Genomic DNA, 24804 nt, shown 5'->3' on the forward strand with positions numbered 1-24804 from the left:
ATACCACAGTACTGGCAAAACGGGAGGAGCCGAGTGAAAAACAAGCGCCCCTCATCCCAATCCACCCACACCGCAGTATTTTATTTATTTTTTTTACCCCAAAAATATATTGTATATTATCGGGGCTATTAATACTTTTATCGGGTTTATCGGGATGACGTCATAATTCCTAATATCGGACCAATAATTATCGGCCTGATAATTATCGTGCACCACTACATTATTTTATTCTTTTCCCTTTTTCTATATCCTGCATCATTCCCCCTTGCTCTAGATTCCATATTTGTGATTAGTGTTGATCAAAACTGGTGAAGCAACTAAAGATTATTCTGAAATGAAGTCTATAAAGTAGAGAAACATGGCTTTAAGTTCTCATAGTCAGTGACATCTTCACAATTGATGTAGAATCTAGAGAAAATCAAATGTTAACTTAAAGGGGACCTATCATGCAAAATGCACTTTTGTACGTCTTTTATACATGAATATGTGTCCCCGGTGTGTCGGGGAACTCACCAAGTGTCAGAAAACACAACCCTCTCTCTTTTCGTCCACACCCAAATCTCTAAAAACGGGGCTGCAACGGATCTGATACAGACTGATACAGATTTGAATTTGTTCTGACGTCAGAAACAAGGAGCTCTGCCTATATGGGCAACTCTCCACCTATTAGGGGGAATGAGAGGTTGCGTGGCATGGTAACAGCATGGTAACACCATGGTAACACCATGGTAACAGCATGGTAACAGCATGGTAATATGACGCTCATGCCTCGCCTCCCTCCTTTGCAGGGGGGCGTGGTCAGCTGCAGCTCATTTGCCACAGAATTAGCCCTTGTGAAGACAGGGCTGCAATAGAGCAAATAGAGCGAAATGAGGCATGGCTAAAATGCATGATCTGTTTGGTATTTTGAAAAAAAGTTTCACAGATATGTTTTATGTAGGTATGGTCCTACAATGTATTATTCAAATATAGCATGATAGGTCCACTTTAACTAATAATAGACACATATATGAAAGGGCCACTATATAAACGGAATTCTAGTCCATAAAATAGAAGAAAAATAATTGTCTTTTAATTCTCAAAGTCCAAGATGGCATCTTCAAAATTGATGTAGAATTTTTTTTTAAATCTTTTTTTTTTCTTTACTACTAATACCAAATAGATAAAAGCAGCAACCCCTTTTATATATATTTTTTAAAGGAGAGGAGAAGACAATATTATATATCAAATTGGGGAGGGCACGCCTTCAAACCTGGCTCCTCCCGACTGGGACTGAGCCATCGTATATGCATGGATTTTTTTTCTCATCACATCAGCGCAGCTATTGTTAGTAACACAGTTAATTGTTAATTGATCCAATGAGCGATAAAACAAGGCAAGTAATCTCTCTCTCTCACACACACACACACACACACACACACACACACACACACACACACACACACACACACACACACACACACACACACACACACACACACACACACACACACACTCATACACACACATGGGCAGTAGAAAATGAGAGTGGATGTTTATTACAGGATCCTAGTGGATGCTAAGGCGCCCTGGGGGCTATTAAAGCCCTCACTTAAAAGGCACTATCAGTGAACACTGATGTGGAGGGGCTGTTGGGAGGTAGAGGGGGCTTGCAGAAAGAGAAAGAGAAGGAAGAAAGAGAAGTCCCTGAAATGGCGAGCAGAAGGAGGGAATAAACAGAGCGAGCACATCTGGATTGCCTCAGCAGAATATTTGTGCAACATCTGGAAAAATTCCCTGGAATTTAAGGGTCCCCTCCTTTCATTTCACTCGTTTTTTTTCTCCTTCTTTTCACTTCTTCTTCGTCCTGCTCTCTGCATCTTCAAAGTCTCCTACCCCCGGTGCGGCAGCCACGTAAATACTCCTGTAGTAATGCACGTTGAGAGCCCTTTGCAGACTTTATAGCGGGGCATAATTGGGCCCATGTGACCAACTCCCCCTTTTGTGCAGGCTAATTAAGTGGCACAGGAGTGAGAGGGCACCCGGCTGTGGACCTAGACTCAGACCCATTCCAGGGCCAAACACAACCCCTCATTAAACACCGGAAATCAAAGTTCCTCTACTTTCTTCAGACTTTAAATCTAATCCCGACAAATAACCTCTTTGTTTTTATCTCGAGTATAGCATGAAAGAGCCAACAATTCAAACACAAACAAGCTACCTTTTTGCGACTTCAAAAAGAACCTTTGTTTTTGTATGTTTTAGTTTGTTGTCGCTGAAAAGCACGTACACAGAGTGTTTTCACGAGCCTCTCTTTGAGGTGTGAAGTCCCAAGAGAGTTCTCAGCATTGGATCAACACCATCAGTCGATTTGTATCACTCAGGGTTTCACAAGGTGCGTTCAAGTACCTCGCAGAACATTACAGATGTACGGCGAGGCTTTTGTCCATCTCTCCAAGCGAGATCACAAGCGTGTTCTCATCAGCCGGCGTTCATTCGAGGTCTCAGATTGAAGACGAGCTCCGAGCGCCTTCTGTGTCTCACCTGGGCGAGGCTCCTGGTGGGTCGGCAGGCGCTGACAGGCAGGTAGCTTACTCAGAGTGCAGAGGTACATGCTAATGTGGCGACTGCGCTGATCAAAAGAGATGCATCACATGAAGTCTCCCTCTGATGGGCTTACTGATGCCGGAGCCCCCCCCCTCCCACCCCCCGCCCCCCTGAGAGCTACGGTAGGGCAGGGCAGCGATCAGAGGGAGAAGGATGGGAGGATGGGTTGAGAGGGATGGAAGGAGGAGGAGGGGAAGAAAGAAGTGGATAGATGACGGTGAAACAGCGAGAGAAGTAGAAAGGAATCCAAGGTTCAGAATCAGAAAGTATTGCCAAGTAGATTCAACACACACAAGGAATTTGTTTTGGTTCAAATGCCGCATACACAAACACAGTAAGAATAATTAATTTGTGAGACATTTAGCCATTTTAAAACGCTTTAAAAGCATATTTCTTTCAGTATTTAGAAATTTGTTAGTGTGAAATATACAAAAAGTAAGTATAATATGAATATGAGAAATGACTCTCAAAATTAAAATATGTGCAGTTTATGAGACTTTAAAGTGGAATAGCTTGAATAGCTATTTTAAAATAAAAATAAATAAAATAAATGTTTACAAGAATTGTTAAGCAAGTACAATATGAATGTGGAAAATTCCTATAAAAAAATTAATGTTACAGTATAATAACAGTTAAGGTGGAATAGCTGGAAAAGTTTAAAGTGGAATGATCTTACAGTGTTGTGCTAAATAAACAGAGGAATGTGCGAAGTTTGCAGAATATAATATGAGTAATATTATTATAATAATAATAATAATAATACATGTTATTTAAATAGTGCTTTTGCTGGTGCTCAAAGCACTTTAATATGAGAGGTGGTTCATGTATGTCAACAGAACGCACATAATGTTGAGTCAGTGTCAGTGGGGGTCCCGGGCCTTATTTATGAGGCCAGAAGCTTATAGTAAGGCACTATTATTGTGTGGTTATTACTGAATCCATATGGAAGTTAATCATCAGCAAACATATTAGATTGATCACATTTTGTAAAGATAAAATGCAAAACACTCACACGTTTTCTGTCTAATTTCCCTCATTATGTGATATCTGAGTGAGGATGCACACATGCTGTTTCAGTTGGTCTATCAAATCTATTTCTATGTGGACACAAGCTGATTTTCTCCCCATGTTGCTATGCAGTTGGCCTACATCTTTCCGCATGGCTGAACAGACAAGTTGGACTCCTCTCTAGGAATACTGATGTTGATGATACAGTCTGCTGTATGTGTGCGGGACGTCAGCTTATGAGAACTTATGAGTGCAGAACAGTGGTAACCCATTTACGAGGATGTGTGCTAATGAGTCAGTCTGGTCTGGCGTGTAACAGTATTTCTGTCTTATTTGGAATTAAAGAAAACATTTTAAGTTAAGTACCGTAATGTAAATACTGATTTTAAGGGAAATTAAATTAATATAATCGTTTATTTAGCAGGGACAGTGCACACCAATGAACACTTAAAACAATAATATGTCTCAAGCGTAAATATGCCAGATTTAGTTTTGAGCTAATTTCCATCCGCAGTCCCTCACATAAAACATTTAAGAACATGACATTTTACAAAGATAGCAAAAACAAATACATGATATGCAAAAAGAGCAAGTGCAGCATATATCACATGGTAATACAATCTAGCAGCAACGACATAAAAAGTGCAAGAGAAGATACAAGAGATACATAAAGTGTGAGAGGAGATACCCCTGTGTTAAAGTGCATTTAGCGGTGATTGCACGTCTGTTTGTTTCTGAACCATTCTTTGAGTTGACCTTTGACGCTATTGAGTGTGGGACAATCCCGTATCTCAGTTGGGAGGCTATTCCACAATGAGCTGCCTTTAATGGAAAATACATGTTGTCCAAAAGTGGTCCGTCTGCGGTGGACTTCACACTAGGGCTGTGCGATTATGGCAAAAATCATAATCACGATTATTTTGGTCAATAATTGATATCACGATTATTAAATACGATTATTCATTGACTTTGAAAACATCCGTTTATTGAACTTTAAAACAAATACAAATAATAATTTGAACAGTATCTTTTTAGCTGTTGATTACCCTGAACGTATAACTCAACTGAAAAACCAATACAAAAATAAATGATATATTTACATTTAAATAAATAATATCAAAATAATAAATACCAATAAACAACATCACTATATTTTGGAGCGCACTTCAACAAGCGTATCGTAATTGCGATTAAAATACGATTAATTGCACAGCCCTACTTCACACATTACTTGAAACATGACTTCATGTTCTTGTGTACCATTAGTTGTTTTTAGACATATTCTTCTTACATTTTCAATGCATTACTACAAAAATGACGGAGCCAATGGAGGTTGAATCAAAACAAAATCCAAATAAAACATTTAAATATAAATATTTTCCTTTCATGGAAACTGTAAAACCTGAAAATTATCATTTTCACATGAATTCCAGAAACATTTAAACTAATACACAACAGATTTAAAGAGAATTTGCTATGGCTTCACAAAATAGCAACATTTTGGAAGCTTAAATCCGGAAATGTTGGGATTAATTTCTAAAAAAAAGTTATTAAATAAATGGATTGAATTGCAATTGTCCCAGCCCTTGAAGATACACATATCTATACAAATATGGCTTTACACAATCAAAAATCAATTTGAAATGCAAAATGAATATTATTATCATTCTTAGAAAGAGGTACCTTGTCTCCAGGCTTTGCAATTAAAATCAGATTATGACACTGTGGCTCTTGCTTTCTTTTAAAATGTGAATCTGAGAGCCTGAGGGCCGCGTAACAGACACAACCTCTACACCGCGCTGCACTGGAAAACATTTTCCCTGTAGGTTAGTGTGTATGCAGTCATTTATGTATGGCCCTGCAAAAGGACCTTGATCCAAATGAACTCCGTTGTTTTGGACCCCTTGTTTTTTGAGAAGACGCACCATTGCTCAGCTCTAAGCCAATATGACGGTATGTCTCTCTTATTCAGTAATTGTTATTTGAGATAAGAGTTTTTGCCCCGGGAGGCAGATTCAGTATTTTTGGAACAGTCTCATGCTTGGCTGGCTCATCGCATCTCGTGGCGTCTGCAGGTAGACGTGCAGTGATGTCATTGATGACATTTTGGGAGAAGGAATATGCCACTAACCCCTTGAAAAGGTGCCTCACCTCTCGACCTGGACCTCGCTGCGCTATCAAAATAAACCGGATTCTTATTGCCGTAGTTATTTGGTTTCCATGCACCCGAGGGCTTCTGCTCTCACTCCTGGTCTGCACTGTAAAACTTCAAATAAATCTCTCAAGGTTAACCAAAGGATTTTATATATTCCCTCATAAAGGCCTCACATAAATACCATGTGATATTATTGTTTACATTTGAGGCAACAAGAGGGTCATAAATGGTAAGTTCAGGGACTGCACACACAGCTAGAGCCAAACTCTGGGAAAATGAGAAACGTCGTTGACAGAATTTGCAAAAAAATCTGTTACAATTGCAGTTTTCATGGAGACATCAGAAAAAAAATGTGCATCATTAACTTCCCATCAGTCCATTCCTGTAAGCCGGAAGGAAGAAGGAAGGATGTCATATAAGGTTGCCTGTAGGGCTGCTCAATTAATCGTATTTTAATCGCAATTACGATTATGGCTTGCAACGATTACGAAAACAGCGTAATTGAAATAAAACGATTTTTTTAAAATTATTTTTATTATTTTTTTTTTATTATTGGTTTTTCAGTTGAATTATACTTAAAGTTCAGGGTAATCAACTGTTAAAACCATAGTGTTAAAAAAAAATGTCTCCAATAAATTGATGTTTTCAAAGTAAATGGATAATCGTTTTTAATAATCGTGATATCAATTATTGACCCAAATAATCGAGATTATGATTTTTTCCATAACTGATTAGCCCTAGTCATAATTTCACCCTTGTTGTTCATGTCTGCAGATCTGGTCATCATTTCAGCAGCTGCCTGCTTTATCTGCACTCTAAACCCTGTGATCTAAATGCGCTGTGCTGGGCCCTGTGACCCTCAAAGCTGGGGGGTCAAGAGAAGAGCCACGTGTTGGTCTGGACCCTCAGTCGTATTATATCACATCCACTGACACAGATTCACGGGGGATTCTCTAATTAGACAGATTTAAATCTAGTACTCGGCTTTGTCGCATATCAAACACGTATAATCTGTGTGTTTACTGGGTTTGAATGATTGATATTCGTGCTGCTGTGAATCCTGAGGTAGATGGTCGTCCTTCAATGGGAAGATCGGTGGTTCAAACCCAAGCACCAGGAGTCAACATGTCGATGTTGGTCAAGATACTTAACAAAGTTGCAAAGTTAGTTAATCAGATTGTACAGCTGCCTCTGTATGAATGTGTGAATAGGTAAATGGTGATTTGAGGGTGCTTTGAGGGGTTGTAAAGATCCATATAACTGCAGTCTATTTCCCATAGTCCTCATTGAATGTGACTTCAGAACGGTTGCAGAATAACAATAGTTTTGATAAGATACTGTCTTTTCATGCAAATAAAAAACATCACAACACACTTTTGCTGTCACTTTGCAAGGAGTTAAAAACATGTGACATCTCTAACTTTGTAACATTCTCTGTTCATTTGCGTGCTCCGAGGACAATGGACAGTGCATGATACAGCCATTAGCCCGTCACAAAGGAGCTATCTCATTCTGTACGCGTGTTCCCTCCCTGTTATGATCATTTTCATGCTATCTCAGGCTTGGGCTTTGTTTCCTGTCTCAGAGGGAACGGCTCGCTCGAGTCTTTAATGCTCTCCAGTTTTTGTGCTCGCTTAAAAATCCTAGCTTCCAACTACGCCGAGCCTCACCCCTCGTGGAATGGGGATATCATTTATAAAATGAAAAGTACATTTGTTGTGTAAATGACCACACGCTGTAGGATATTTAATCCATCCCAGTCATGTGACTTGACCTAGTTTTGTCTGCCTCCTTCCGTCTATCTCTCTCTCTTCTTTCTCTCACAGTCTCCAAGCGTTCTCTTTTTCTCCGTCCCCTTCACTCTTGTTTCTCCCCCTTATTTCCCTCTCTTTTCTGTTCCCCTTCGTTCTCCCCCATGCTGTCTGCTGTCTGTATTTCCTTTTTCTTTTTTATGACTCGTCCTAGGATTTGTCTTTTTTTCCTCCTGCTGGGTTTAAATCTGTAATTACTTGTGGCCAATAGCTCTGTCCTTAATTATAAACTGAATGCAAACCAGTTTAAAAACTAAATATGTCATATAAAGGAAGTGTCCATTAGTTACAGCAAGATATGTTTTATTACTGAAGTGGTGAGTCATCAGATCCTCCTAGGCTTCTTCTAGACTTTCAAACTCAAGACGCAAGTCAGCTGATATCAAGCAGGTCATATTTGACTTTTGCAAGCAGCTTTTATGTCTGGTTTTATTAAGCAGCATTTTGACGGTAGGCATCGTGATTTCAATGTCGGGTTTTTTCATTTTCTCTTTTTTTGTGGCCCTGACTCCTGAGCCAACACAACTTTTTTCAGTGTGAATGCGTATCTCAAATCATTGTGGTCCACTGTCTTGAATCTTTTTGTGACTAGCATGAGTGAACAGTATACAAACATGTTGAAAAGATTATCCAATCAAGAGCAAATTCGGACTTTGCTGTGGTGTTTTATAGCGTAGACAAACATCATACTGTATGGTCTTCTTTATTCTACATTGCTCAAGGACTGGGAAAGCTGTACGCGAATAACCAATAGAAAATGAAAACCGGGCTAATTAGTGTTCATACTGTATTATGCTGCCTGTGAATGGAGCTTCATTCTCTAAGTGTATCATGCAAAGACTTAAAAAAATGCTCTATTTTGACAAGCTGTCCCCTTTTCAAAAAATATAGACGTCTTGATGGAGACATCACATTCCCTTCCTGGCAATTTAGTGGTGTGACAGTGTGCAGGTGATTCGGCGTAAGACCTTTTTGTGTTTGGAGCTTAGGCCACCTGCAGAAAGATAAGAGGAGACTATTCAGCTCAATATTACTGAAACACATGCTTATGAAATGAAAGAAAAAGCGATGTACATGTTTTTGATTTCTAAAATTACATATCATTTTAGCTGTCACTTTTATTCAGAGAGACTTGCATACATTTATTTACCGTAGAAATGTCTATGTTGCTCTAACCCTAACCCTAACCGACTGACCCTCCGATTGGTAGACGACGCCCATTTATCCCTTTAGCCACAGCCGCCCTGATTGAAAATATAATGCTTTTTGAATCTTAGAGCAGAAAGAAAAGGGTAACATAGAAAGGTAAATAGATCAATCAACGCCCTGGTAAGAGCAGCTGCAAACGGCTTGGCAAAGTTTCAACTGTAACAATTTGGTGGCCTCTTGGAATGCGTGGCATGTATCCATTCCTGAAGAGCACAAAAGATCACTCAGGCTTTGCAATAATACTGTACCCATTACAAGCCTCAGCTGCCTCTCGCTGTGCAGCCAATACAAGCCAGTTTCTATGATAAAACAACACGTGGGTTATAAGTTCTTTCAGGCCACTATCTCTCTTCAAATACCAATTAACGATGTAGCCTTGGTGTTAAAGCTTTCAATGTCAAGGCTTTGTGAAAAAAGCAACCCTTTGTTCGGTGTGCTATTGCTGTTTCGGAAAGAATTACAATGAAGATGTCAGTTATTTTACACTTCTCTAAACGTAGGATACCGAGCTGTGGGGCAGAGCAGCAATCACATACAGTAGCATAAGCAAGGTTTTATATTCACAGCTCAAGGCTGGACAGCTACATTATCATAGAGGAGGTATTTTACACCTCTCTAATGGAATTCAACATAATGAAGGTCGTGAATCTTTTTGCATGATAGGCCTATTTAAGAGTTATAATTTGTACTTTAAAGGCTCATTGAGTTATGAATATCCTTGTTGTATTACTTTTTTATTTTTACGTAACATGCATACAGATGGCCATTGTCAAGTCTTGAGACCTTGGGAATCATTATTTTGTTAAACTGGCTCAGATGTTAAGTTTGGTGGAAATGAATGTCTCTATTCTTTTTGTTATGTTTATGAACAGACATTTTTGTATGAGTCTAATTTCTCTAAGTCCTGTCAAATGTTATATTTAAAAACGTTCATTCTGCCTCAATGCTGAATTTCCTTTCCAAATGGCTTGCTTGAAACTTACAGGCCAGCTGCAAGTATGCTTATTGTTAAGAGTAAGTGTACTGCTTCTGAAGGTGCAACAGTCTTAAACAAAGACTTTCATATCGGACCTGAAACGAAATGTTAAAGTTAAACTCCGTATGAGAACTCTGTTGTCTCAATTCATTTTCTTGGCCAAAACTCTCCCTCCCAGAACTTGACTTGGACAGGAAAACGGGGATTACAGATTCAAGTCCCTCGCAGTCCAGCCTGGCTCAACGCCATATAGTGATACTGAATCAGAGGTGTGCACTTTACAACCAATTTACTGCAGATTTTAAATTCTGGACGGGATAACCTCAATATATTTTCCTTCTGTGGTCCCCAACGGAGCTTTACAGTCAACAGGCTGAAATCAACATTACTGGTTGTCCAAATCCCCCATTCATATTTAATGCCTCCAATTTAAAAGGGGATTTTAGCCAATGACTCTTTGGCTCTTATTTTCTGTTTGTAAAACTGTCATACGAGTGTTCTGTCTTGTGTAACTCTTATTAGACTGTATTATGAACTTTTTTTATTGTCGTTCTGTTTTTCTGTGCACACCAATGCGCTGCAGCTGTAGCTCCAGATGTTTTCAATCCGATTTTGAATTATGTACCACTTCATATGAATGTTTCTGTAGCAGGCTTGTTCCAAAGTCTCAAATGAGAGGATTTGCTGCTTCTCTGTTTTATACATCACTATAAATTAAACAATCTGTAGTTTTTTTACCCCAATGTGTATTACCCCACTGGTATGTAACATTTTGAATAGGTAAAACACTTGCTTCCATAAGATGAAAATCACCACAAGACTTACAGAGACGACATTATTCAGTTCAGTGGATTGGGTCGTAGTATAAGCGTTTGTACCTATGCCACGGATAAGAGATCAGGTACAATAGGCCTGTCCACAGCAGAGGCAGATTGAGAATGCTTTGACTTTGGCTCGTGTCATACTCGATCTGTGAATGTGGGTAAGAGTCATAGGACACATTGTTCAGGAAGAAAAGAACAGAAGAGGTGGGTGGCAGCACACGTCCTATGTCCTGTTTTGTCCTTGGGTGTTTGTACATAATCCTCAGTACGTGGATTCAAGATGTTTTAGGCTGAGACGGCAGGAGGTGGTTAAAGCGAGACTGTGCTCCTGTAGAGCCGGGAGCGTGGGCGTGTGGAGCCAATTTAGCCGGCTAACAGGAAGCGTGCTCTGGGACCTTCCAGCAGAACTCAGGGCAGTGAGTGGGTCGCAGGTCGCTAGACTGAACCACACCTCACTTTCTGCACACATAGATTTTCCCCTCTCACAATATTCATCCTCATACTGGCGCATTAACATCAGTTGCTGGAGGTAATTCTCTTTGATCACTCCAAAATGTCAGCTGCAATGAAGGAAAAGCGAGGCCACGAACTGAGGCCAGAACCGTATCTTATTGCCATTAATCAATGCTAAAAATAGCAATAAGGACGCTCTATAAAGCAGTGCAATAACAGGTTGAATCCTACAACATATTGCATCAATCTCCCCCTATGATCCATGACGAGAACCACATAAAACAAAGTTGTATCACTGTCTTTTTTTCTCAGGGTGATATTTCACAGCTGAGAAAGGGCCAGCGTGCGCTCTGCCAAAGGCTGTTGGTGTGGGCAGAAAGTCCGTCATGTGAACGGCTACTGTAAAAGATCTGCTAAGGGATAGTAGATATTTTAAATGCTTCCTTGTGTCCGTCCCCAGTTGAAAGGAGCCTCTTTTTACCCTCGCAGCTCTTTCTGAGTCCAATCACACAAATTTGATTAGCGTGGTTTGCCCAAGGAGCTGCTCTGGCTGCCAGCCTGCAGTGAGGCCCTTGTTCCCCTATTTGCCCCGGAGAAGAGTTCTGACGTGCTCGAGCGCTCTTTGAACCGACCCTTTCTTTTCTCCCCCTCTAACCTCATTTACCACACTCTTCTCCTGTCTCTGACTGCTCACCAGCGGCCTGCCTTTGGCTTCATCACGTCACAGCAAGTGAGACAAATGGCTGCTATAAATTATCAGGAACCGCGGCTTCAGTGTGATCTAAGCTTAACCCTGGCGCTGTAACGTTTTATCCAAACGCAGTACATCTCTGTGGGAACCTGCCAAAATACATCCATCTGTCATTTAGTATTTAATACTTTTTTTAAATAACTAACTTACTTTTTAGCCTTCATGTTTGCAGGTGTACTATCTGGAAGCAATCGAGTTTGGTTTTGGCATTTAAGAGTGTGTGGGAAAGAAATCAAAACGAGATTTGAAACATTTCCACACAACCAATCCAGTGACTCGTGGAGGCGGTGGGGTTACTTTACACCAAGAATTACAACCGTATTGGATGGAAGCCTGTGGGCGGAGCTCTGGCAGCAGCAGATTGAACCACAACCACAACCACACTTTCAACTAGTTGTCTCCAGACGTGTGTTCTCATTTACAAAGTGTCAGAATGATGTCTGTCTCCGCGAGTCATAACAACAAGGGCTGGGGAAGACTTTTTAATGATCTTTTTCAAACTAAAAGGTACATAATTCAAAGATGTTCAGCTATGCAAAGCTTTGTCACCAAATAGTGTTGAGGTATTTGGAACTAATGTATTCGTAAATTAATTCAGTTTTGTACCGCGTTTCTTTTTCGGACACCTGTATTTTGCTCAAGAAGCAATCTCCAATAAGTAAAACATTAATAATAGCTGGTTAAAGTAAATAAAATAAAGATTTTGGTAAAAAGTATCTGGAAGTACCCATGGTTTCTAGACTGACATGTGCTGCTCAACAGCCCTAAAGTCACAGTTTTTACAAAGGTCAGTTTGTCTGTTTTACCTTTTCTACAGATGCCTTGCAGCTCCAAATGCCACACCAGGGCAACTGCCACTTTCATTATTCTAAGACTGTGTGAAAGTGCAGACTCAATCTCAGACAAAGTAAGAAGGCATGTTTTTCCTGAAAGAGCCGTTGCAGAAAGGTGCTCTTGTTCATTTCAAAAGCGCCTCGGTTTAGGTCTCGCAAAACACAGCGGCTTAATAAGTCATTCAATAAAGCTGTCCAGTTAACTTTTTATTGCCAGACCTCAAACAGCAGTGGTTTTGAGAGAAACAAATGCAAGTTGCAAATTTCAGTCACTTTTTGTTTTCCAGTCAAGCGAGCACTACTCCTAGCGTCAACCTTCTTGTCATTTTGTGAAAGGAAGTTTTACCGCGAGTAGTCTGGTTTGTTTTGGCTGAATCTGAAAATTATGTCTTGGAGCCAAGGTCTTCATGGGTATCTGTTTCTTCCGATTTTGTCTAATCTTCCATTAGGGCTTAAAGAAGCCCCTGGGTGGCCCTAATTCATCCAAGGCCATGTAAATAATGTCTCTAGAGAATCTGTAGCAAGGGAAAGGGGGTATGCCTTCCGTTTCTTTACGTACAAGCAACATGCAGCGTCACATGAGGGGAATCCTGTTTAGTTTGACACAATATATCATATCAAATATTCAACATACTGCCGCGGCTTGTAAGTCCTTTGAAAACGTATGCCCTTGTTTATCTTATGGGTCACCATATGTCCTCTGATTCAGTTCACCTGCTTCCTGCGCAGAGACCCTTAAGTAATAGGGTCCAACTAAGGGAGGAATTTCAACCCAAAGGCTGTTTTTCAAAAACTGCAAGAAGGCGTGTAATCAATCTAGATCGTCAAAATAAATATGTAAACAACAACAAAATTGTGTATATGTGTGTAAAATAAGTCTATTTTTGTAGCAAGTTTAATAGAATGATCGGCATCTAGGTATTGCCTCCGGTAATCTTTATGAGGTTTGCTTTGTTGTCATGATAGATCTTCTCAGGCTTTGTTCTGGTTGAGATACATAAGAGCTTAGAGGCATGTTTAAATGTGTCTCTCTTTCCCTTTTTCCCCCCCCTTTCAAAATGGATATTATCTAGGGGGAGGGAAGACAGTTTGCTGATGGAGCAGATATGCTCGGAAGCAGGTTGGATGCTTTCCAAGCCGATGATCGGGATCAGAGAAGGGTGCAGCAGCTCAGATGAGAAGTGTTTGATTATCAGCTGACGGGTTCTGAAGAGTCTTTTAGCTGCTCACTGAGAGCGCACTGAAGTGAAGAACAGGGCGAGTTGCTTCAGCACACAGCCTCTGTCAGAGCAGTAATTGTCGGTGTAATGAGACGCTGCGGCATAGGATTAGCTCTCTTTAGAGGAAAGCAAACATCAGAGGATCATTAAGTCTATCACTTAATGACTTTCATTTATAGGAAAACAACATGAAACGCAAACACAGAGAGCATTGACACAGTAGTGATTGGGGCTGCAACTACTTTTCATTATTGACTCATCTTCTGATGTGTTTTGCAATTAACCATTTAACCTAAAAAATGAACTGAAGAACTTTAATGTTTTGTAAGAAGATATAACATAAAGATATCTGGAAACAGCAAATGGAAAGGTCCATTCATTGTCAAGTCTACTCTTGTATGAAATAACTCCACATGTCGGCAAACGGTTGAAAGACGCTCTCTTCAAGGCTGTTGTAGAGGACATGCCGGAGAACTAGGAGTTCTGCAGAATTCTCTTTAACATGTTTTCCTCTCCTTATGTCATGGTATGCTGTAGTATACCGCTGAAGGTGAATGGCATTCACAACGGGGACCGTGGCGATTGATAGCTCCTTTTCTGGTCCGTCCCTCTGCGCGTTCTACCAAGACCTCGGCCCCTGGAGTCCCATGTGGGAAAGGCTTTTCTTTATTGCACCTGGGAGATGCATTAAGGGCCCAATGAACTTTGACCTTGGGCTTGATCACCCTGGCAACGCACGACACGAACAATCATTACACTTAAAAAAGAGGCTTGGCTGCAATTCCTTAAACTCTCGTAAACGCTTGAATGTATTTCATTCAAAAGACTTGACTTTGTGGGGATCTTGTAAAGTCTGCAAGCACTCTCACTGATGTATCCGTGGTAAATGAGAATCATCCGTTAATACAAATACTTCAGTCGTTGATGTTATCTGGCAGATTTGTTATAATTGCAAATGTACACACCTTTGTTTCATTAGAACCTTGTCATTAAGCCTTTTCTTTTCTGAGCCGTATATCAACAGGAACAAAAATAATTCTTTCATTAGCGGGACATCTCAAAGGCTTTCCTTCATTAGCACAAGGTTGTAAATGCTGGATGCAATTTCATTAGCGTCCTATCTTTAATGAGGAAACCCCCAGCGTGTTTACATTGCTCTGATCCCCCATGATGGCCGGTAAGGAAAATGCTGATTGGCTCCGGATCGTATGAGCTTGTCCCCCCCCAAAGATTGGATCATACAGTCATTACAGCCAATGAGCTCAGTGTTGCTTAGAAGTGAAGAGCAAGAGCAGACAGTTCTGTAATCACAGTCCTGCTAAAGTATACGGCCCAAGACGTGCAGTGTGATGGGGAAGATTTAATGGCAAGACATGTACCAACCTTACCACTCATGACAGCGGATCCTAAACCTGCACATACACGTTTGAGCTTTCATCATTTACTTCAAGGCCAGAACAACTTCAATAAAAATGATTCATGATACCAACAGAAAAAAGACGTGCATGCTTCTGAAGTTTTGAGTTTTTCAAATATTTGTCAAACTCAACAGTCGTTTTCAAAATTATATATTTTTTTGTCTCATTTATAGATATTTACATTGAAAATAGCAAAGGATAAAGTTCCCTATTAAGATGAAATACCAAAGTGTTTGATCACTGTTATTTTAACATTGCTCCGTCCCGTGGGAACATTACTCGAGTGGATGGCTTGCAGTGTTGGGTTCTTTTGGGGGGGAGTGGAGCTGCTGTCTGCTTAGTTTATTCCTGATTTTGGTAAAGTCCATTTTGACTGGGAGCCTGGGCTCATATGTTAATGCCTTAATGTTCAGTGACATAGCTCGGAGCTATACAACATGTGTCATTGTTTGCCCTTTAACCCCTATTGTACAACCAGGAATGTGCCATTTTCCAGGAGGATTGATTTATTTGGGAACGACGAGGGAATTGTAACGGATAGTTATAGATGGAACAGGAATATTTATAACCATTTTACACAATTTTTCCAAGTAGAAAACCAAAGTGCATGAACCTTATCCATTAGTACTGGAGAACGTGCAGTGAGATACTCAAGTAGAGACATTCTTGAGGCCTTTTTAAGTAGGAATTATCAGGGCTTTAAGATAGAAAACCGTTTTTAATGTATTTTTTTATAGCTATTATTTTTGAAAGTAGGAACATTTGCATATTTAAGGAGTCTTTCCTTTGTAGTTTACAATAACACATGGTTTATCTGTCATTGATACACAAAAAGATCAATTATGTGAATTGTTTATCTTCATCTTCATCACTACATTCTGGATCTGGATTATTTATCATTTGTATGCATGATGACATAACATGAAACCAATGTATCACCGCAGTCGTTGCCATGGCTATAAAGTTCTTGTATGGGGTTGATGATAGGCAGTTATCTTCAAATCTCTGCAGAAACATACTGAAATAGTCTGAATTGATTAATTGCAAACAAGCTAAAATGAAAAACATGCGTCATTGTGCTTTGGGGTGAACTAATCCCTAATGATTGACAACAAAGTTACAGCTTTTTCAGATCTAAATCAAACACACATATTTATCACATCAATATATCTTAATCAAATCAAACATAATTGTCTATAAAATGTAATCATGCCCTTCCAACATGCCTTTATGCTTAATAATCCCCCTAATGTGTTCAACAGTCCCTGCTATCGTTTCTGATATTAACAACAGCATGCTGGTGCTCTTTAAACAGCAAGATAAAGCATATGTGGAGAAACATGTGTACTTCAAGTGTAATGAAACATTCATAATGCCTTCTTCGTGGGTTTTATTTAATTCACGATGCTCAGCTGCCTGCGTTTGCTCTTGCTGGTCCGGACTTGCTCGCTCCATCCGTAATGCTAATCAAAGCTCTGAAAAATGCATCGGACACGAACACATCCACATAACTGTACGTGCACGCACCCTCGCACACTCGCGCTTGCACACCCTTATGAGCAGAACATATCCCAGACAGCTTATCATGGGGAACTAATTCAATATCCCTTTGCCTGTTTTAAATGTCATTCTCTGAGCTCATCCGGAGTGACATGTTTTTCATGGTGGAAATAAAGGCGCTTTATTGGGCTCAGAACACATTGACGGGGGGGGGTCTGCCGCCTGCTGCTCTTGATGTTTGCTGGAAACCTAAAGGTCCTCATGAGGAATGAATAAAGTTTGGATTTGCAGAGACGTGCCAATGCCAATGAGATCCGCATGAGCTACCCAGTCGATAAAGACGCAGCAAATCCTCCTCTGACTGAGAACAGTGATCTTCATACAGACATTTCTGCTTTGGCGCTGTCAATCATGAAATGAAATGCCACCCATATAGCACTTTAAGTCTATAGTATATAGAGGGTGCTACAGGGTCAGAGTATGGCACGTATTTGCACATTTGTGTTTGCCACGGGGGCATTTGGTTCCAACTTTCTGGTCTATTTACTTTCACATGCTCCTACAGTGTTAAATCCAAGAAATATATGCAACATATTCTACTGTAGCTTTATCTGTTGCTGTTTCTCTTTGCTAGATGTCAGAGGCCGACGAATCCCTGTCTGCAGGGGGTACAGCCCACTCAGTTGCTTCATTGTGCCGGATAATGACTTCCCTATTGAAAATGACCCCCGCGACCCAGAGACAGACAGTAAGACTGCCTCGTCCAGCCCCTCGGGCAAATTTGGCATTTTGCCCGCAAAGAGTTGCTGACCTCACTTCCCTGCCCGGGCCGATCTTTGCCTTCCTTCAGGCCAGAACTTACCCAGTATCCTGCAGATTCTGTCACTCTCTGGAGCCATTGCCCTGGGCATGAGCATTGAGGTTAGAGTGAGAGCCAGCTGGCTACAGAACTGTGAATGTGAGAGGTGGGCTGGGTCTGATAGTTACTCAATGATAGCGGGAATGAATTGTTTAACTCACTCGTCTCACCATTAGTACTACAAGGGAGATTATAGCTCAGCCCGTAGAGGACTTGGTTTGGAACCGGATGATCTACGAATGGTCATTGGTTCAAGACGCCGTACAGGCTAACAAAAAAACTTGTAGTGTGGACTGGTATTTGGAAGGCTGCCTGCACACTTCCTTTTATCACAGCAGTTTTTAACGGTTAACCAGTCCTGTCCATCATCAAGCAGTAGTCTGTTTCTTCTATGTTTCATATGTTTCTTTATGTCTTTCATTGCAGGGTTCCTGAAGCCCCAGTGCTCGTTGGCTCCTCCCATGCAGCGGGGTCGCTCGGGCGAGGCATGTTCCTGTTTCACCGGCATGTGCCACCTCCATCAGCGTCGCATATCCTCAGGTAACACCGACTGTAGGAAACATACTTCTTGCTACTTGAGTATTGTTTTTGTTCTGCGGTGCAATCTTTGGAAAATGCACTTGTCCTACAAAATGCTATTCTCAAAGGGGCAACTCATGACTTAATATGAATTATATTTAGTGATGTCCTACATTGGAAAGTACTGCTTTCTTACATACACACACTTACTGTAGCCTCCGGTCCGAGGTGTGGCTGGGGGCCTTTTTGGAGGCAGTCTGGTTTTTGTATGCTTAATGGTGTCTTTGCATGCTGAGCCCCAGTGATGGACAAGTTAACAGTGTTGCTCTCGGATCAGCCCCCTTCCTCTCCCCTTCTCACACCAGCGTATATTCTGAAACTGTCTGGTATGCGGCTAATTAATAGGCGACAGAGCTGTTCAGAACATGTGGTTAATGCTGATACATTTATCACTCCATCCCCAAAGGCCCCCCCCCCCCCCTTCACTCCACTCCACTCCTCTCCTTGCCCCCCCCTCCTGCAGTGTCAGTGCTGCGAGCAGCTGAGCCGCATGTCATGTGAGGAGAGCATGACTTGCATGACAAGATAAAGTCATATAAACATACAAATATTTATACAAGAACAGCTGTTTGATTTTAACGTTTTTGAATTTCTATCCTGGAACTAGAATCTCCCCATACAAGGAATTGAGGTTTATTCTGCAGTGTTGTTTTAATTCTGAAAGTATCTACTTTATGTATAAAAATAGAATGCCCTTTCACCGTTTATTGATGGAGACCACACACATCTACTAACAGGCACATATTGCTTTACCTCTGCATCTTGTTTGAATTGGCTCCGTTTATTCTTTTCCATTTTTGCTCAGTGCTACACATGAATCACCCCTTTCTGCTTTGCTTGATTTCATTCATTTTACCCTACTTGAAGTGCTCTTAACTGCATCCATGGCATTTCCTCATTGAACTGGTTCATTGGATTTAAAAAGGTACACGTAAATATTATTGAATGTTTTCGTTGAATCAGTTCTCCATTTGTCATGAAACTCTGTTTTCCAAAGCAGGACAAATTAGGGAAGACAACTTTAACTTTAGCTTTTTATATAAGTGAAATCATTCAATTACATCTGCCAATTGGCTGTTTAATATATCAATCTTTATGATAACACAAATCAATTCCATTAGTTCCTGGTCTTTCTTAGTTTTTGGTAAAGTTTTGACCTCAATAATCATAATCACGGCCACCCTTAAAATCCCTCAATGAGCTAACCTTTTTTTAAAAGGAGATGTGAGTGGATATCTCTTAGCCAGTCAGTTTTTGATTGACATTGTCTGGTTGTTTCTTGGAACGTTCTGTAACTGGAGAGTTCAGAACAGGACACAGATCACTGGGACAGATGGGAATGATGTCCCTGCTGCACGTTCAGACATATCTAGATAAACCACAACATGTTTGTCCTTAAGGAAACAGTTCAGACTTGTATTTGTATCCCTTAAAAGAAAATAAGCGATTCAAAATCGTAGCTTCTCTTCGGAAAATATATAATTTCTTTACTGTCACAGCGGAGGCAAGATAAGAACCCACTACCCTCTCTTTCTCAGGCATACTTATTCACAGACAAGTTTCAGCACGATCAGTGAAGCGCGCCGTCTTTTCACCAACCTCACCCCCATCTTTGTGTATTTTACCGAGCTATCTTGATTGATTGCAGCATTTTTTACTGTCACAGCCTGCAGTAAAGGGTGGACGTGTTTCCTCAACAATTAGGAGCATCTGGATTAGAAGTGTAGTCTTGCCCAAGTGTGTTAAAGGTTCTGCTTCTTTGTGTTGTGGCTATTTTAAGAGTTGAAGCACACTAGGATATGAGTCCTGTTAGATTATTTTGTCTACCTCGGATCCAGGGGCGAACGAAGAAGGAGAAAAGAAGTGAAAGTGTTGAGGAAAAAAAATACCTTCTAAGTTTCACAGCAGGGGATGTTAAACAAATTCAGTGGTGTGTTTAATTCTCCCCGAGCAGCCAAGAGCAGAGTGTACTTCTAGAAAGAAAGTAACTGTTAAGTAATAGCAGCAGAGGTTGGACAGCCGCCCTGGAGTCTAAAGTTTATAGACCCTGTAATAATCACGGGTGTAATTATGGAACGTGTTGCTATAAATCCACCAGTGTCCCCAGATTGTGTGATTGTCCTCCAATCTCGGAGCTCCAGCTGCCCAACGACAGCCACAATGACAAGCTGCTGTAGAGGGGGGGTGCGAGGAGTGTAGCGGTGACCAAGCAGGAGGTTTCTGGGAAGCCTCGCCCGGGGTACTGTATTCAGCAGCAATCCGCTGAACTCCACGCCGCACACTGATGTGGCCGGGCTCCGGTTTCGGCGGTTTTCACATTGTTTGGGCTTTCAAAAACAAACTCTTACTGGACTGTGAGAAACTCTGGGCCCGGGACCTCGCTGTTTCCTCTTTCAAAAAAGCAATCATTTTGGTTTTTTTTTTTTATACGAGAGTCATGATGGGAAAAACTTTTTTTAGGAATTGTGGTGTATGAGGTGAGAGAGAGGGAAAGCATAAAAGAGAGACGGCATTGAAAACAGGGCTTTTTTGAAAACTGCTTTTCACAATGCAGGCCTTGTGCTGTGATTTGGTCTGTCCTCACCGAGCTGAGCAGAGGAATGGAAAAGATTATCCGCAGGAATGTCTGGGGTGCCCTCAAACGGAGCGGGCCGCGTGACTGGCCAATGGGAGCGAGGCCTGCAGAGCGGCGGGCTAATTTTTTCCTGATGAACTCAGCCGCCTGCTCCACAATGCAGTCTGATTGCCAGGGCTGAACCCACATATGGTCTGTGTTTGGAGGGTCCAAATGACGGGACCAATTCTGCCTGCAGAGAGAAAGGGGGTGGGGGTGTTGGACGTTGATGATTATTACTGGCTCCCCCTTCTTTCTTTATTTCATTAAGTTGCAGTGTGTTGGAAACGCATCGACCGTCCCTCTGTAGTCTCTGAGTTTAACCCATCAGGTAGCTTTTTATTCACCACTCTTTACTGGTGTTGTTTTTGCTCAAATAAATAGTAATAATGCCCAAAGCCAAGCCACATTAGCGGTCACGGCAGTCCCACTTCATTACAGTGCCTCCGAATTATCTCACTGCCTTGTAAATCCTGCCAATTAATTTGGAACCCATTTATTATTCAGAGCTCTTGGAAAGAGGCTGTGTAACCCCCTCCACCTAAAACCGGGCCAGAGTAAACGAGAGGGAAATGCACACAAGTGACACAGCTCCAACTCCGTGCAAGGAATGTGTGTGTACATTGTTTTTCTGTGTGGCACTTTTTAGCATCGGCGAGGCAGTAAAAAAGCCATGTGGCGGGCCTCTGAAGAGAGGCAGCATGTGTTTGTAGACCTTGTGGTCACACAGCAGGGTTTGCGACTAGAGGTTGGGGTGGGCAGGCGAAGGAGGCTAAAGAGAGAGGTTGCGGGGGGGTTAAAGTGGCTCCCGGCTCCTCATATTTCCCATCGCGGGGTCCTGCAGAGGTGAGGAGGGTCACGGAGAGGGAGCTTGTTAGCCTCGCCGTGTTCAGTGCTCCCCGCGCTCTAATTGGCTGGCCGGAGTCAGTGCTCTCGCTGGCTGCTTCCTGTTAGGTCAGGAGCCAGAGGGGCCGGAGCATGCCAAACTGAAGATTATGGGACCTGGTCCCCATTCATTGAATACAAACAGGACAAGTTATTTTTCATACACAAACTTAAACTTTCCAGACTAATTTTAAGTAGCTAATCTCTGAATGTATTTGTCATGGTAGGGGTTTACTGGAAGCCAGGGGACTGGAGTTTGTCATAACTTGGATAAGAACTGACAAAACTGTTGAGTTAATTGGCCGTCTTAAGTTATAATTCTCTTATCAGAAAAGTTTAGATGTATTGGCTGTGGTTCCCAACATAAACAAAAGCCACTCATACTGCTCTTTAAGTTATTTTGAAGTCCCTTCATAATTGACCAATGCTTTAACATTAGTTTTAAAGGGGAGATGGGATTCAGAAATGTAAGTGAGATTGGATGTAAATGCACAACAAAGAAGGTCTTATTTTTAAGAAATGTGTCATCTAATCAAAAACAATGTTCGAGCAGCATATTCAAAAACTGTTGTCTTTTGATTTTAATATAAAACAAACAATACGATTTTTGTTGAATTGAATGTAAACATTTTTAGCAATATGTTACACTTTTCTAGTTGATTTATTGCTAAACCGGTGTACTATTACAAAACCCCAAGTATAATAGAAGTACAAAAACTAAGTCACCTTTAATTTAATTTGAAAAGTATTTCATTTTCAAGTTGTTTTGGGAACATGTTGATAACACATGGAAAATAACCAGATACTCATGGAGATTCTGACAAACCAACACTTTCAGCTCTTGATTTTGTCTCCACCATGTCCTGGGGGAAATATCTGTCTCTTTAAGAGCTGCTTTATTCTCCACGATGTACCAGTAGTCACTAACTTTGACTCTGCTTTTGGGTGCTGGGATTCATGCAGTGGGCTTTGAAGAGCTTTTCTGCTGAAAACAACCTCCTGGGTAGTCGAGAAAAACAAAACATTGTACAGAAAGAAGCCAAAACTCCCAAACAGCTAGACAACTTTAGACTCTCTCTTGATTCCTAAATGTAATCAATTGATCCAATGTTATGACAATATTGATATTTGATTGCCTTTGTGAAGATTGGCGGAAGTTATTTTGCAGTGCTGAGAACCACTTCTCCTTTTCTTCTGATGGGGATTTCCTGGATACCCACAACACCTATCCATCATAACTGCCAATGGTATTCCCCCAAGTGCCCCAGCCCACGGTGGCCAGCTGCCAGCGCTTCTGTAGAGACGGACTTCTCCCTGCTGGCACAGATTGACGGCAGCCATCTACGGCGGGTCACTAGAAATCAGAGCGATTAAGCCTTTGATAAACTCTCTGAGCCTATAATCCTCCAGCCGCGCCATCAGAGTGAAATGCTATCTCATTGCTACGGCTCTAACTCAGCGGAGGGGCGAGGTGAGAGCAGGCGGCCAGGGACACCGGGCACTGACAGGAAGTGGTCGTATATCATCTATCATCCTCATTGTCATCCCCACAGTGCGGTTGAGGCTTAGGGTTGGATAGTTCAAATTCTCAAAGTCTATAAGTATAGGTCTAAATTATAATCATGGTAACAAAATCAACATTTAATTTAAATGATCACAGATACAGCATCATTTGATGGTTAATAGATTTGTGAGCGGATTTCTAATGTATCCATTGTTCCTTTTAAATCAGAGAAGGCTCTTTGTATTATTTCAATATCATTTTCTGTCACATCCCCGGTTAAATTTAGCATTTCGGCAATGTATTCTCTCAGAGGCAGTTTCACGCAGATGAGGTAAAAATGTATCTCTGCTCTCCCCAGAGGTGATTCTGACCCCATGAGTAAGGTTTGTGAGGCATTGCATCTGTAACAGAATATAAAAAGGGAAAAATAATCCTTGCATATTTTATTAGCATCAATTAAACATGAATACGCAAGTTCTCATTCTTCAGGCCCCATGTTGCCTTACACAGAACAGTATGTTAATGACTGTAAAGCACGTTGGATATGCCACTGAAATATATGGGCAAATTAAGGAAGTGCATAATTTAAAATGAATATGTACATCTTAACCCAGATATCTTAGTTTGCTGTGTTCTTGAGCCTGGTTCTGATTTCCATGTTCATATCACTGAGGCTGACTTGGCATCAGCCTCCTCTTACCACAGATAGACAATGGAGGATTGGGATATGAAACAATTGTATATGTTTTGTCATTTGCGAAAGACTGGCTAAAGGCACGCTGTGCAAACAAACACTGACAAATGTGTTCTTCATGTTTAGAAAGATACACCCTTCAGGCAGGGATAAATCCTGATATATGAACCCAAACTAAATATTATTTACCCGCAATGTTGTAATAGATGGACACACAGAACTACGGAAGATATGATGTTGGGATATAACATTATTTACGGAGCCTCTTCTTTGTTTTACTTCCCCTCACTAGAATGAAGGATAGTCCAAAATGTTTGCGTTCAACATCTGGACCAGCTAACAGCAGCGGGGTCAGATATTTCGACAAGGCCAGACCAAAGGAAGAAGCCAATTTTTGTGATTTATTTATCATCTCTTTATTTTCTCTTGTGCGTTTCCCGGTTGTTATTTCCTCGCAACATCCGAAGCCACTTTTGCTATTATGAAAAACAACAGCGCAAGAATGCAGCACCATTTCTCTTGGCTTTAGTAACTTTGAATGTTACTTTAGCATTTTGGCCATTGGGTCATTGGCCTCAAAAGTGCTTGTGTTCCTTTTTTATTTGAGAATCTCCCTTTTTTAAAGTGTAAGGTTAAAGCAGATTTTCTCTGCACCTCAGTCCACTTCTTGTTTGTTCACTGGCCCGTGTGTTAAGTAGGTGGTGAGTGAGCTCAGGTGTCCTTTAAGAGTGGACAGGGACCTTGATGCTGTCAGCGGCGGTTCGGGCTGTTCCTCTTCTCAATATGGTCAGTTGCCTCTGTACTTGTCGATGGGAATTTGAAGGGCAATGGCAGCCACAGACTATGTGCGTCCCCCCTGCCCCCGGAGGAGGGGTGAGGAGCTAGCAGAGGAGAGAAGCAAAAGGGGGAGAGGACTGTCGCTATT

At 41.2% G+C, this 24804-nt stretch overlaps 1 protein-coding gene across 1 annotated transcript in view; it reads left to right on the forward strand.

Annotated features, from left to right (window-relative positions):
* rxraa (retinoid X receptor, alpha a) overlaps positions 1-24804 on the forward strand; it is a 103770-nt gene that overhangs the window by 12136 nt on the left and 66830 nt on the right. The window contains exon 2 of the mRNA XM_079659565.1: positions 18030-18143. Within this exon, the coding sequence (XP_079515691.1) occupies positions 18030-18143 (114 nt within the window). The remainder of the gene's footprint in view (positions 1-18029; positions 18144-24804) is intronic.

This window comes from Notothenia rossii (assembly GCF_949606895.1).
Source record: "Notothenia rossii genome assembly, chromosome: 11".
Taxonomy (NCBI): domain Eukaryota; kingdom Metazoa; phylum Chordata; class Actinopteri; order Perciformes; family Nototheniidae; genus Notothenia; species Notothenia rossii.